This window comes from Puma concolor, chromosome C2 (assembly GCF_028749965.1).
Source record: "Puma concolor isolate L17-30 chromosome C2, mPumCon1.1.hap2, whole genome shotgun sequence".
NCBI lineage: Eukaryota > Metazoa > Chordata > Mammalia > Carnivora > Felidae > Puma > Puma concolor.
Genome location: NC_141675.1, coordinates 10,757,429 through 10,770,857, shown reverse-complemented (window position 1 = coordinate 10,770,857; position 13,429 = coordinate 10,757,429). Strand labels below are relative to the sequence as shown.

Sequence of the window (13,429 nt, the reverse complement as noted above, 5' to 3'; positions counted from 1 at the left end):
GGCGGGGAAATTGTTGGTAAATATCTTGTGACCACAAGGGGGAGCCAGTCATAGGACGAAGGTGATAGAAGGAAGAGCCAAGAGATGGAAAGAAACTTCCTGGTTACATCATTGAGTCACTGAATCCTCTCAGCCCTGAATGCTGTCAAACTCTGGGCTTTGCAATGACATGAGCAATGACACTCACTTTGCTTAAACTAATTCCTGTTAGTTGCAACAGCACATATCCTAACCAATGCACAGGACATCCTGGAATGTGGCTTTCGAGCAAAGGCATAACACCTTGGTTCTGATTTACTTTCTAATAGTCACCACAAAGCCCTAAGTAGATGGTAATAGTGCTGGTGTAAGTCAATGTTAGTTCCAGTGCTTTTGAGCAACAGAAGGGTAGAAAAAAAGATTTGAGAGTCCACATGAGAGAGTGACTCAAGCCTTCCTGAAGCTATCGTTGACGGATGGTGATAACATGAGGGTGCCTGCGTGGCTCAGTCGGTTGAGTGTCCAACCTCAGCTCAGGTCATGATCTCACAGTTTGTGAGTTCAAGCCCCACGTCGGGCTCTGTGCTGACAGCTCCAGCCTGGAGCCTGCTTCCGGTTCTGCATCTACCTCTCTCCCCTTACCTTGATTGTGCTGTCTCTCAAAAATAAATGTAAGACATTTAAAAAATTGTTAAAAAAAAAAAAAAAGATGGTGATAACATGGAAAAATCTTAGAAAGAGAAACAGCAGGGGGATGGGGACTCACAGGAATTTTCATGACCTGGCTTGGTCATGACCTTGCAATAGGAAGGCTGCGTGTGAATGCAGCGTGAACAGCCTGGCCTCTGATCATTTTAACTTATAATGAGAACTCTACCTTTTGTCTGAAAGACAATAGTCATCCATGAGAAATGGCTTCCTTCTCTGGAAGTAAGTTGGCCATTAGTACCGAAGAACACTGAGCTTCTAAGAGTGAGGATTAGGCCTCAACTCTTGACAGGAACAAGGTACATACTTTTCCAGTTAAAACCACAATGAGATGCTATATCACACCCTCCAGAAAGGCCCAATTTAGAAAGACTGATGGTACCAGGTGTTGACAAGGTCTCGGAGAATCTGGACTTCTCATTCATCGCTGGTGGGACTGTAAAACAGTACAATTATTTATAACGTTAAACATACACATGTGATATGACCCAGCAATTCCATTCTTCGATATCTACCCAAGAGAAACATGTCCACAAAAAGACTTTTATGCAAGAATATGCACAGCTGGCTGCATTCATAATTGGCCCAAACTGGAAACAACCCACATGACTATCAAACAGTGAATAAACAAACTATGGTATATTCTCACGATGGAATACTACTCAGCAATGAAAAGGAGCAAACTCTGGACACATGCAGCAATGTAGATGAGTCACTGAAATATTACACTGAATGAAAGAAGCCAAACCAAAAAACATATGTATAATGCTTGATTCTATCTATATATGAAATTCAAAAAAAAAAAAAAAAAAAAGCAAAACAAATCTATCGCGATAGGAGGCCAATCAGCAGTTGCCTGGGGTTAGAGGTGGAAGAGATTAGCTAGAAAGGGACACAGGGAAATGTTCTGAGGTGATAGAAACAGTGTGCATCTTGATTATGGTGGGGGCTGCATGCGCATATGCATTTGCTAAAATCCACAAACTATTTACTGAAGATGGTGCGTTTATTTTATGTGACGTATACCCGGAGAATGCTGGTTTTAAAAGAAAAACACTGTGGGGCATTTTGAAATGTCCTTGTGGCTCCTGTCCCCTCTGCCCTGCTGTCACATGATTCACTACCACCCGTCTCCCACCTGGTCTGTGGTCTGTTGCAGAGGCGAGCATTTTCATACCCATCTTCCCTCTGGAGCTTGGCACAGTGTGCGGAACATAGTATGTGTTCAACAAATGTCTGCGGCGGTGAAGATGCTGGGAAGTTAATGCCGGCTCCCAGGAGACCTTGAAGGACTAGCTGGTTTAGAAGACAAGCTGAGGGAAACCAACAGAAGGCAATTCTGAACGTGGGCTGTGAAAGTAGTGCCGTCAGAATTCGAGACTGTTGAAGAAATGTCAGAAAGCGCTTAATAAATGAGAGCTGCCAAGCGATTACTGAGCTAGGTACCTGGGAAAACACGCAACTAGCTGATTAGTTTCTGGAAAGCACAAATGAGTAATTGCCTAACAACTAACCACTTAATGGTAATAGTGTTGGGTTGAACCGTATGAAATTGCCAATATTTGACTCTTTGGCCTACAAAAATGTCGTATGAGTCAACCTACGATTTTATACTTGACAAAGCGCTTTCACACATGGTGTCAATTGGTCCTCAAAAGAGCTTTGCCTTAGCAGGCGTCAAGAGCTCCATTTATCTGATAAGGACAGTTGAGGCTTCATTAAGTATCAGCAGTTTGCCCAAGTTTATACCGTGAGTAATTGGAATAGTTTGGGCAGATATGCAGGTTTTCTTGCCCCTGGTCTGCAGCCCCTCTAGCCTAGCTGACTGGAAACATCTGTAATGTGAGGAAAAGAAGCAGGTGGAAACATTATAGGCTGTGGGGATAAAGCGGTACAACATTTTCGGAAATCTGTTTGGCAATATATATGAAGAGCTTAAAAATATTCCCTTGGATTTGGGGTTGCTTCGGTTAGGAGACTGAGGTCACGCACGAAGATATTAATCCCAGTCTTATGTATAATAGGAAAAAAAAAAAGAAAGTTCAGGGTGCCTGGGCTAGCTTACTCAGTACAGCATGCAACTCTTGATTGCAGGGCTGTGAGTTTGAGCCCCTCATTATGGCATAGAGTTTAATTAAAAAAAAATTTTTTTTAAATACATACACACACGCGCGCGCGCGCACACACACACACACACACACACACTGCATCAACCTAAAACCCTAACAGAAGGAGAATGGTTAAATAAATAAGTCCATCTAATGAGCCTTTAGAAATGAATTCACTCCAACCCACCCCCTCCCAAGTTTATTCCAAATCAGAGTGGGTTAGCACTGCCATTAATGATTTAACTTTGTATTTTTAACACATTTCTCAAGCTGTGCTGAACTGTGGTTGCTAAATTGGTTATTAAATTGAAGATCAGTTGTTAAAGTGCTGTCTTTCTAAGAATACATAATAGAGAAAAATAAATTGTGTATGAACACACAAATCAATGTTCCCACTGAAAACTGTGTGAGGAATTCTTATTAGAACACATTTAGAGTCTAACTTGGAGTTGACAAAAGGCAGAGCAAACTAAATTGTAAAGAGTGATGGGATCATGGGGTGATTTTTATTGTCTTTGTTGGTTTGAATTTCCCCTAATTTTCTATAATGAGCAGGAAATACATTCATCATCAGGAAATAACAAATATTTTTAAATCAGAGACAAGAGAAGGCAGTGGTTTCAGCAGGCTGGAAAAACCAGGATCCTCGTAACTAGTGGGAAAATGAACCTCTTCAAGGCCCCCTTATGAAGGCAGACAAATGACCAGGGCAATTGCCTGAAAACTATGCAGGGAACTATACCCATTATGTTTGTCTCCTTTTGAAGGGAAGCGTAGTCATCTTTGGCCATCATTTCTCTCATTTATGAAAGATTCCATGGATAAAGTAGGAGAAAGAGACTCTCCCCTTTCTTGCTCCCCCTCCTCCCTACCCCTCCTCTCCCCTCTATTCTCTTGGTAACTTCATAGAAAGAATACTGATTCTGGTAGAAAACATTGGCATAAAAACAAATCATTCCTTATATTTGTACATTGCTTTATTACCTAAGCCAGGTGGTACCTGACCTCTTCACAAAGAGAAACACTGAGGTTCAGACAACCTCGCCTGTGGGCAGACCAGCAGCCAGAGTCCCCTCTCATTCCAAAGGTCAAGCAAACAAAACCAGGACCTTTATGCAGACCCTCTACTGCCTAAGGGGATGGGGTGTCTTCTCCTGGTCCCACCCCTCCTAAATGCACAGCCCTAAGGCATGGGTGAGCCACTCTTGAGCAAGTTATAGCCCCTGGGGAGCATTCATATAGCAGATTGTCTACAGGAAGCCTGCAGGCTACTTGAGACATGGCAAACTCCCCCGGGATGAGAGAAAACTGTCTAAGGCCAGGATTCACTGCCTAATTCACTAGATGTCACCATGCTCACATTGGCCAACAGCAAACTTTCTCTCCTTGCCGTTCGTATTGGGGCAAACATGAGTGGCTATCAGTCTGCTCAGTGACAATCCACCATATGGTGGTTTTTCCAGAAACACACTGGGCAAGAGGAGGAACTGATAAGGAGCCACCTGTGCAATTCAGTGTCAAATTCTCAACTGCAGGCTGGAACCAAGGACAAAATGGCTTGAGTGGGCCAGCAAGTGCTAGCAATGTTTCTTGTCCCTCAGTTATGCACAGACCTCTCTTTGGGTATCTGAAGGACGTGGGACAAGGCATATAAACTGGATGAGGGGGGCGCCTGGGTGGCTCAGTCGCTTAAGCGTCCGACTTCAGCTCAGGTCACGATCTCGCGGTCCGTGAGTTCGAGCCCCGCGTCGGGCTCTGGGCTGATGGCTCAGAGCCTGGAGCCTGCTTCCGATTCTGTGTCTCTCTCTCTCTCTCTGCCCCTCCCCCGTCCATGCTCTCTCTGTCTCAAAAATAAATAAACATTAAAAAAAATTTAAACTGGATGAGGGTTATGAGCCAAGAGGGCAAATATGAACCAAGGGCAGCCCCGAGGTTTTTTGGTTTTTTGTTTGTTTGGGTTGTTTTGTTGTGTTTCTCTAAGTCCTGGCTTAAAATGCTGTTTGCACCTGTTTGCCAGTGCCCTAACCTGCCAGGCCCAACCACCTTTCATGCCAGCCTATTTCACATCCCACTACCGCATCCCAAATTCCCAAACAGGCATGATATCCTTTAGTCTAGCCCCACAGAAGCCCTGGGAGGAAAGCAGCGTCACCCTCCACTTTGCAGATCTGGAGATTCTTGCTCAGAGTGGTTCCGAGGCACCCGGTCTCCAAGACACGTCTTCTAACTCTGAATCCAGTGCTCTTTCCACACTACTCTTTTCTTGAACCCCTCAATATGTCTTCCCTCCCTTTTCCCCCGTTTTCGAGTAGACGGTTTTTTGTGTGCACCACAGTAACGCAAACGGAGCATGCGTGTTCACTCAGTTTTCATTTAACAGTGAAATTGATCTGACCTGTTTCATGAGAATCACAATGATTCTTGGGCTGCATGGCAATTAAACATAAATAAATGGTACACAGTTTTTCCACTGTCAAATCTAAAAATGATGAAGATGCACCATTGTGCACCGGGCACTACGATTGGTGCTGAGGATTTCGGGATAAAGGCAAGAAGAGTCTGCATGCTTCGGAGGACTTGCTATGTGCTAGGCATGGTGCGGAGAGTTGCCCGTGCGTTAATTTATCTAATCCTCATGGGAGGCATGGCAGGTTGTGTTTTTGAAAGACGGCTTGACAACGTCACCCTGCCACGTCCTCATCAAATGGTGGAAATTATCTTACCACCCTCTAAAATCCGGGCAGGTCCTGTGAACTCATTGACCTGCAAGATTATGGAGGAATATTCTTTAACTGGCCTGGCATCTTCCTTGTCCTGCCTCCTGGGATGCTCACTGCCAGTGCTCCCTCTCAGAACCCCGCTGCCATGCTCTGAGAAGCCCAAGCCACATAGAGTGGCCACATGCAGGCACTCCCCTTGACAGCCATAGCTGAGCTCCCGGTCAACAGCCAGCATCAACTGCCAGACATGTGAGAGAACCTTCTAGGACGTTCAGCACCATCAAGCCTTCACGTGACTGTAGTCCATCTGATTGGCTCCCATCCGATTACGGCTGCATGAGACCCCAAGTGACAACTGCTCGGCTGAGCCATGTCAAATCACGAGAACCATAAGAGATGGTAATAAATGATTGCAAGCCCATAACCTTTGGGGTGGTTTGATATGCTGCAGATGATAATTGGATTAGAAAGTAGAGATAGAAGCTTTTGTCCTCATTTTACATGTAGGGAAACTGAGGCCCAGAGGGGCTTAAAAACTTCCCAACTTCACAGAGTTAGTAGGCGGCAGGGTTAGGATTCAAACCCAAGGCAGCATGACCCTGACTGCAGATTTTCCACACATAATTTCTTCTCTCTAGAATTGCCCAGTCTGGGAAGAGAGACCCCTAAGCCTGAAGTGTGGTGCGTCAGACATTTGCATGCACAGCTGGGTGCACTGAGGGGACCCACCTGTCTTTGCCATGTTGTCCTGCCACCTCTTCAGCCTCATCTAGCTCCTTCCCCTCCTTTGGACCCCTGTGCTCAAGCCTCAATGAATTTCATGTCCTCTGAGACATGCCTCTGAGTGTTTATCTCAACTCTCCAACCACCAGTAACTGGTTAACAGCTCGTTATCATTCTGTGTGTGGTTAAGATGGCCCCTCGTCCAGGAAGCCTTCCCTGTGTCTCCCATTGGCTCCCATGGCACATCTACTTTTACCCTGTCAATTAGCCTTCACCATAGTCTACTAAAATTGCTAGCTTTATCCGTCTACTTCCTTCTTATTAGGAAGTTCCAAAAGGGCAATGAACATGTACTTCCATGTCCAACACGGAGCCTGGCACTTTGTAGATACTCAGTAAGTTCTGGTTGAATGAATGCCATGGGAGATTGCTCATTGCTCAAGGAAGGCTTCCCACAGGCAGTGACATTTCAGCGAGACTTAGTTCGACTGCTGGCAATTTGCCAGGTCAACAGTTCTTAGCCAGGGGCATCAGTATCACTTGTGGTGGGACTTCTTCCAAACACAGAGGTCCAGGCTCCACCTGAGCACCCTGAATTGGGATCCTCAGGGCTGAGCCTCGGCAGGTGTATTTTCACAGGTGGTTCTAATTTGCAAGTCACAACACAAAATAGGGAAAGATAAGCAAGACATTCCCTGCAGAGAATCACGTGAACCCAGATGGGAATGTGTCAGAGCAGTAGCTGCGATCAGGGCGACACCACCACGACAGTAGACACCTCATTGTCATCATTATCCGTGTCAGTAGCAATTCCTGGAATCCTCTGGTGCAGTTTCATGCCTCCTGCCTAGGCATATTCCATTCCCTTTTTTGCCCACCCAACACATTTTTAATCATCCTTCAAGACACAGTTCCAAGCACCAGCTCCTCCGTGAACCTTCCTCCTCCCCTTTCAGGACAAGCTGGTTCCTCCCTCCTGTGGGCCATCCCTGCAGTTCTGTATTAATCTCACAAATGTGTATTGCATACTACTTTGGGCCAGGCACTCTGTTTCACACTGGACATGAGCGGGGAACCTTCCAGTGTAGACCTGGACTCTGCCCCATGGAGGTGACAATCACAGCTCCCTCTACCACTTGGCTCTATTCCCCCATATTGTTAGGGGCTACAAACTCCCTGAGCAAGGGCGTTCCTCACCTATGAATTGTTCTGCCCGGCATGTGGAAGGGTCCAGTAATGTTTGCTGAATGATGCATGAGTCACAAATAACTAGGTGAGTCCTCTTTCTCCCCCTCTGTGCCTCCCAGTGAAATTTCCCCCCAGAAGCTCTTTTAGTTACTCAGATTGCCTGACATTGCATTACAGATCCAAAAAGTCTTTTATTTCCCCCTTAGAAAAGGTTTCTGATGGGGGCGCCTGGGTGGCGCAGTCGGTTAAGCGTCCGACTTCAGCCAGGTCACGATCTCGCGGTCCGTGAGTTCGAGCCCCGCGTCAGGCTCTGGGCTGATGGCTCAGAGCCTGGAGCCTGTTTCCGATTCTGTGTCTCCCTCTCTCTCTGCCCCTCCCCCGTTCATGCTCTGTCTCTCTCTGTCCCAAAAATAAATAAAAAACATTGAAAAAAAAAATTTTTTAAAAGAAAAGGTTTCCGATGCTTATGGTTATGGAACAGCGACCCACTGGGGGGTCCCTCAGCCTCCAGGTGGTAGAACCTTCTTGTTTAAATACATAAGGACAGGGGCGCCTGGGTGGTGCAGTCGGCTAAGCGTCCGACTTCAGCCAGGTCACGATCTCGCGGTCCGTGAGTTCGAGCCCCGCGTCAGGCTCTGGGCTGATGGCTCAGAGCCTGGAGCCTGTTTCCGATTCTGTGTCTCCCTCTCTCTCTGCCCCTCCCCCGTTCATGCTCTGTCTCTCTCTGTCCCAAAAATAAATAAACGTTGGGAAAAAAAAATTTTTTTTAAATAAAAAATAAATACATAAGGACAGAAGGAATAATAACTTTTGAATGTTTGGTGGAACTCTCCAATGAAACCATCGAGACTTGCAATTTTGTTTGTCTTGCTTTTCTTTTTTCACAACCTGGAGATCAAGAGTCTCATGCTCTACCAACTGAGCCAGCCAGGTACCCCTTGGAATAAAAACTTTAAAAAAAAAAGTAACATATATTACTATGAGCCAAACACTATTGGAGGCACCATCTGTCCATGTATATTATTCCCATATTTGCCCTGAAAGTCAGTTCTATTGTTGCTCCTCTTTACAGAGGAGGAAATGGAAGATCAGAGAAGTTAGTAACTTGTCCAAGGACATAGATCTAGCAAGGGATGGAACTGGGAGCCAAATGCAGGTGGTTCGGTTCCAGAGTTCTGCCCGTCAACCACACAGCCAGGTAGCACAGGCAGAGGTTTCCTGCCCAGCTCCAAGGACCAGGTTTCTTGTTGGCCCTCAGTGGTGAGCTCTTGATCCGCTGGGTTTCAGCCACTCTGTTCCACTCAAGTCTCCATAGTTCCAGCCTACAGCTTCCACCTTCTCGGTGTCCTCTGGCTTCTGCTGCCTCCACGTGCCAACTGCTGACCCCTCCCAGCGCCTCCAAGTCAGACTCCTCAACAGAAGGGATCTGATGGGCTTCTGTTGGGCTAAGCTCTCATGTCAGGCTGTTCCAAATGCTGCTGGCTGAGTCCTTGATGGGCTACTTCTGGCTCTAGGGCCATCCTGGTCCATTCACAGGAGGCTGATGTTCCTCAGAAGGACCGGAGAGTCTGGCTGGTTCTCAGAGCCTGAGAAACTTCTAAAACTTCACTGGAAAAGGATTTAAAAGGCAGGTACTAGAAAAGGGTCATGGACATTGATGCTTTTGCCCTTCTGTCTTAGGTTGGGCTGCCATAACAAAACACCTTAAACTTGGTGCCTTAAACAACATACGTCTATTTTCCCACAGCCTTGAAAGTCCCTGATCAAGGTGCCAGCCAATTCCATTTCTGGTGAGAGCTCTTTTCCTGGCTTGCAGGTAGCAGCCTTCTTGCTGTGTCTTCACATGGAAGAGAGGGAGGGAAAGATCTCTGTGGTGTTTCTTATAAGGCCATTAATGCCATGGGCACTAATCCCTCATGATCTCATCTAACCCTAATTACCTCCCTAAGGTCCCATCTCCAAATACCAAAACATTGGAGGGTAGAGCTTCAACATTTGAATTTGTGGGGGACACAAACATTCAGTCCATAAGACTGCCTAATACTCACTCCCCTTTCAGGGACCTGCACGCTGATTTTCCTTTTGGGAATCACCCCTCCCCAACTCAGTTCCTGCGGTTCTGGAGAACTACCCACACAAAGCTATATGGGTAGGTAGAAATTGGCCTGTCCAATAAAAATATCTACCCCCCGGGACATAATGATTGTTTAAAGGAAACATGGCCCATATTTGGACCAATCAGAGGGCCGGTTATGGACTGAATTATGTGCCCCCAAAATTCATATGTTGAAACCCTAGCCCCCAATGTGACTGTATTTGGAGATGGGGCCGGAAGATAATTAAGATAATTAGGTGGGACCCTAATCCCATTAAGGCTGGTATTCTTACAAGAAGAGGAAGAGACACCATACCCCCTCCCCCCCGCCCCGCGCCAACTCTCTCTCTCACCCCCTGTTTCCATGCACAGAGGAAACACCATGTGAGGACACAGTGTGAAGGTGGCTGTCTCCAAGCCAGGAAGAGAGGCCTCACCAGAAATCAACCCTGATGGCACCTCTTGGACTTCCAGCCTCCAGAACCAAAAGAAAATAAGTTCTGACTGTGCCTGATTTGAGCACCTGTATTGGCCTGTGCCTGCGATAGGTTTTATGTCTGCATACCGCAGTCACACAAGCCAATGAATTCTTTTTTGCTTGAGTTTAGTTTCTATCACTTGCAAGCCAAAATACTGACTAATACAGAATCGACTCTCATTATATTCTTTCATTATATCTGAACTGAGATATCATCATAATTACATTGGTGTAAATGAGTTATAGTCAGACGGTGACACTCTAATTGAAGCCTTGGAACCTATACTCCTTCAGGGTAGGTGAACAGAAAAGAACTTGGAAATTCTTAAATTTTCACCAGCTGCTTGGAGACCATGCATCTGGCTGACTTTCTCTTAGAGTGTGAAGTCTTTCAAGGGGGTTATGGAGTCCTTTGCCCCTCCAAGGGCCAGTCCATCACACCAAGAAGGCCTCACGCCAGTGTAGAAATCTCAGCATCCTCGACGGCAGGTCTGGTCCGTGGGGCCTTTTCTTGCCCACCAGGCCAGCACACGGCCCTTGTGCTGCCAGGCATCTTGCTCAAGCTCTTAAGTGTTCATGATGAAGTGATTAACAGAGTGGCCACCAGCAGCGAATATTTCCCTGTCTGGACTGGATGGCACATTAGCCAATAGTCAGAGAAACGCAGCAGCCTCAACTCTTAGTAGACTCAGGAAATGACAGAGGTTCTCAAACTTCAGCGTGCGTCTGAATCATGTGGGAGGTGGTGAGGGGCCGGGGGCGGGGGGGACAACTTGTCAAAACACAGATTGCTGAGCCTCACCCCCAGAGTTTCTTCTGATTCAGCAGTCCTGGTTGGTGCCCAAGAATTTGCATTTCTCACAAGTTCCCCGGTGTTGCTGGTGCCGCTGGTCTAGAGACAATACCGATTTAGAGAAAATCACTGATTTAGAAGATTGCTAGAGAATTGGATGAAGGCCCCTCAGAGGAGGAGAAATTATCCAGTGCTAGGTTTTTGTGCTTCCCTGAAACCTTCGCTCCAACAAAGACCCCCTATCACCTCTATTGTAAGTTCTGAAGCCTTGGTAAAGGACAGGAATGAAAAATGTAAATCTGCATAAAAAATGATACACAATACCAACTTTATGCCTGTGGGCATAGAGCTGGGAATGTTACAGAATGCCCGTGCGCCTGTCGCATTGTCACAGCAGCTCCTAGGTACACTTATCTTTGTTTTATGGAGAAAGAAGTTGAGGTAGCAGGTACTGTGACTATTGTCTAAAAAGCAGACAGACATTGGACTTAAATTTTTTTTTGGTCATGAAAATTATCAGATGTACACAAAAGTAGAAGCAATAGTGTAATGAATCACCAAATGCCTCAACTTTGGCAATGACTGGTTCTCAGCCTTGAGTGTTTGTTAGATTCACCTGGGAGGCTGGTCAAACTAGAGACTGTGTGATTATCTCCACATTCTAGAATTATCAGGACTTTGCCACACTGATGACAGTCTTCTAACAGGACGGCACCGGCATCCTAGAAATCTCTGAGAGGCAGATTTGTTTTGGTGTTATTTACAAACGAAGTTAGAAGTTAGGCCACAGGGACACTGTGTTCAAAGGGAACATTGATAACCTCTCTCTCTGCCGTAGCCCCGTTTGGGCCTGTCTTCATTCAAAAAATAACACAGAAGGGGGGCAACATAGCATGTCACTTGAATGTCTGTTTCACAGCTTTTTTTTTTTTTAATGTTTATTTATTTTTGAGGCAGAGACAGAAAGCGAGTACGTTAGCGGCAGAGTGAGAGGGAGACAGGGAATCCGATGCAGGCTCCAGGCTCTGAGCTGTCAGCACAGAGCCCGGTGCGGGGCTCGAACTCATTGAGGGTGAGATTATGACCTGAGTCGGACGCTCAACCGACTGAGCCACCCAGACGCTCCTGTTTCACGGCGTTTAATGGAAGTAAATGTAGGCTCATCTGTGACCCAGTAAATCCTCTCATAGGTATTTACCCTAGAGAAAGGAGTGCTTATGTGAACGCGCGCGCGCACACACACACACACACACACACACACACACACACACACTTTTACCTGAATATTCACCATAGTTTTATTAGGTATAACAGGAAGATCTCAAATGCACTGTGTTTAGTGAAAAAAAGCCGGACACAAATGAGAATATTCAGTCCTATTTCAAGTAGAACAAGTCCAAAAACAGGCAAAACAAATCCATAGTGGCAGGAGAATATTGTGGCTGCCTGAGGCTTGGGGGTAAAGGGGTGCGACGGAGGAAGGCAGATTGGGAAGAAGCACGAGAGATCTTTGGAGGGTACTAGTGATCGGGTGGTGGTTACGCAGGTGCACACATACGGGAAAATTAATGGAGCGGAGCCCGCAGGGTTCGGGCATATTAGTGTGTGTGAGCCATACCTCAGTCAAGTACTCAGCACACGCGGCCGCACCCACACGAAACCCCAGGAGGCTCAGACCCAGCTGTGGCCCCGCTCCGTAAGGGCCTCTGCGCCGTCGGCCCGCGCCCTCCAGTCCAACTTCCGCGCGGCGCCGAGGGCAGGAAGGCCGCTCCCTCCCCGGAAAGCGCCGGACAGCCCCTCCCCCGCCCGAGTCCGGCCGGACCGGGGTCCCCGCACGGGCCCCGGACGCCTGCGCCCCGCCCCCACCGGTGCCCCGCGACCGCACGCCCGGGCCCCGCCCCGGCCCCGCCCCCGACCCGCCCCGCTATTCTGGCCGGTGGGCCATGCAGGGGAGGCTGCCGGCGGGTAGGGGCGGCGCGGGGTCGCAGGGAGCCGGGCTCGTCCGCACCACGTGCAGCAGCGGTGGCGGGGCCGGGGCCGGCGCCGGGCAGCCCGGCGCGAGGCCCTCGGAGGGGCCGCTGGACCCCGTCTACCCCCGCACTTATGGGGCCCTGCTGAAAGTGGCGCAGATGGTAAGAGAGGCCCGGGGCGCGGGGCCGGGGGCTCCTGGAGAGGCCGGGCGGGAAGGGGACCCGGGAGGTGGCGCGCCGGGCGGCGGGAGCCGGGCGGGGCCCGCCGGAGCATCGCGCCGCGGGCTGGGCGGGGGACTGCGCCGCCACCGGCAAGTTCGGGGAGGGCTTCGGGAAGTTGCTTGCGCTGCGCGGGCCCTGGAACTCAGCCCCGGCGCCACCGTTGCTCCCGCGGACCCGTATCTCCAAAGGTCCCAAGTTTTTCCACCCACCCCTCTGCGGGCCCCGACCCGCTTTCCGACAGAAACCCCAGGCAAAAGTTGCTTTTCGTCTTCCTTCCTCTTCTCTGGGCCGCGCCGCTTCGCACCCGAGCCGGGGGTGGAAGAGTGGCCCAGGCGGCGCGCTGAGGCGGCGCGACCCGACCTTCTCCCCCTGGAGGCCTCCTCTTCCTCCCACCGCAGGGCACAGGGCTCCACTGCTCAGGGCGCAGTTTCACAGAGAGGTGGAG

At 48.4% G+C, this 13,429-nt stretch overlaps 1 protein-coding gene across 1 annotated transcript in view; it reads left to right on the top strand.

The window, feature by feature from the left end:
* The window catches only part of CMTM7 (CKLF like MARVEL transmembrane domain containing 7), a 64,095-nt gene that overhangs the window by 521 nt on the left and 50,145 nt on the right, over positions 1–13,429 (top strand). Inside the window, exon 2 of the mRNA XM_086676244.1 lies at positions 12,494–12,924. Coding sequence (XP_086532370.1) covers positions 12,494–12,924 — 431 coding nt within the window. The remainder of the gene's footprint in view (positions 1–12,493; positions 12,925–13,429) is intronic.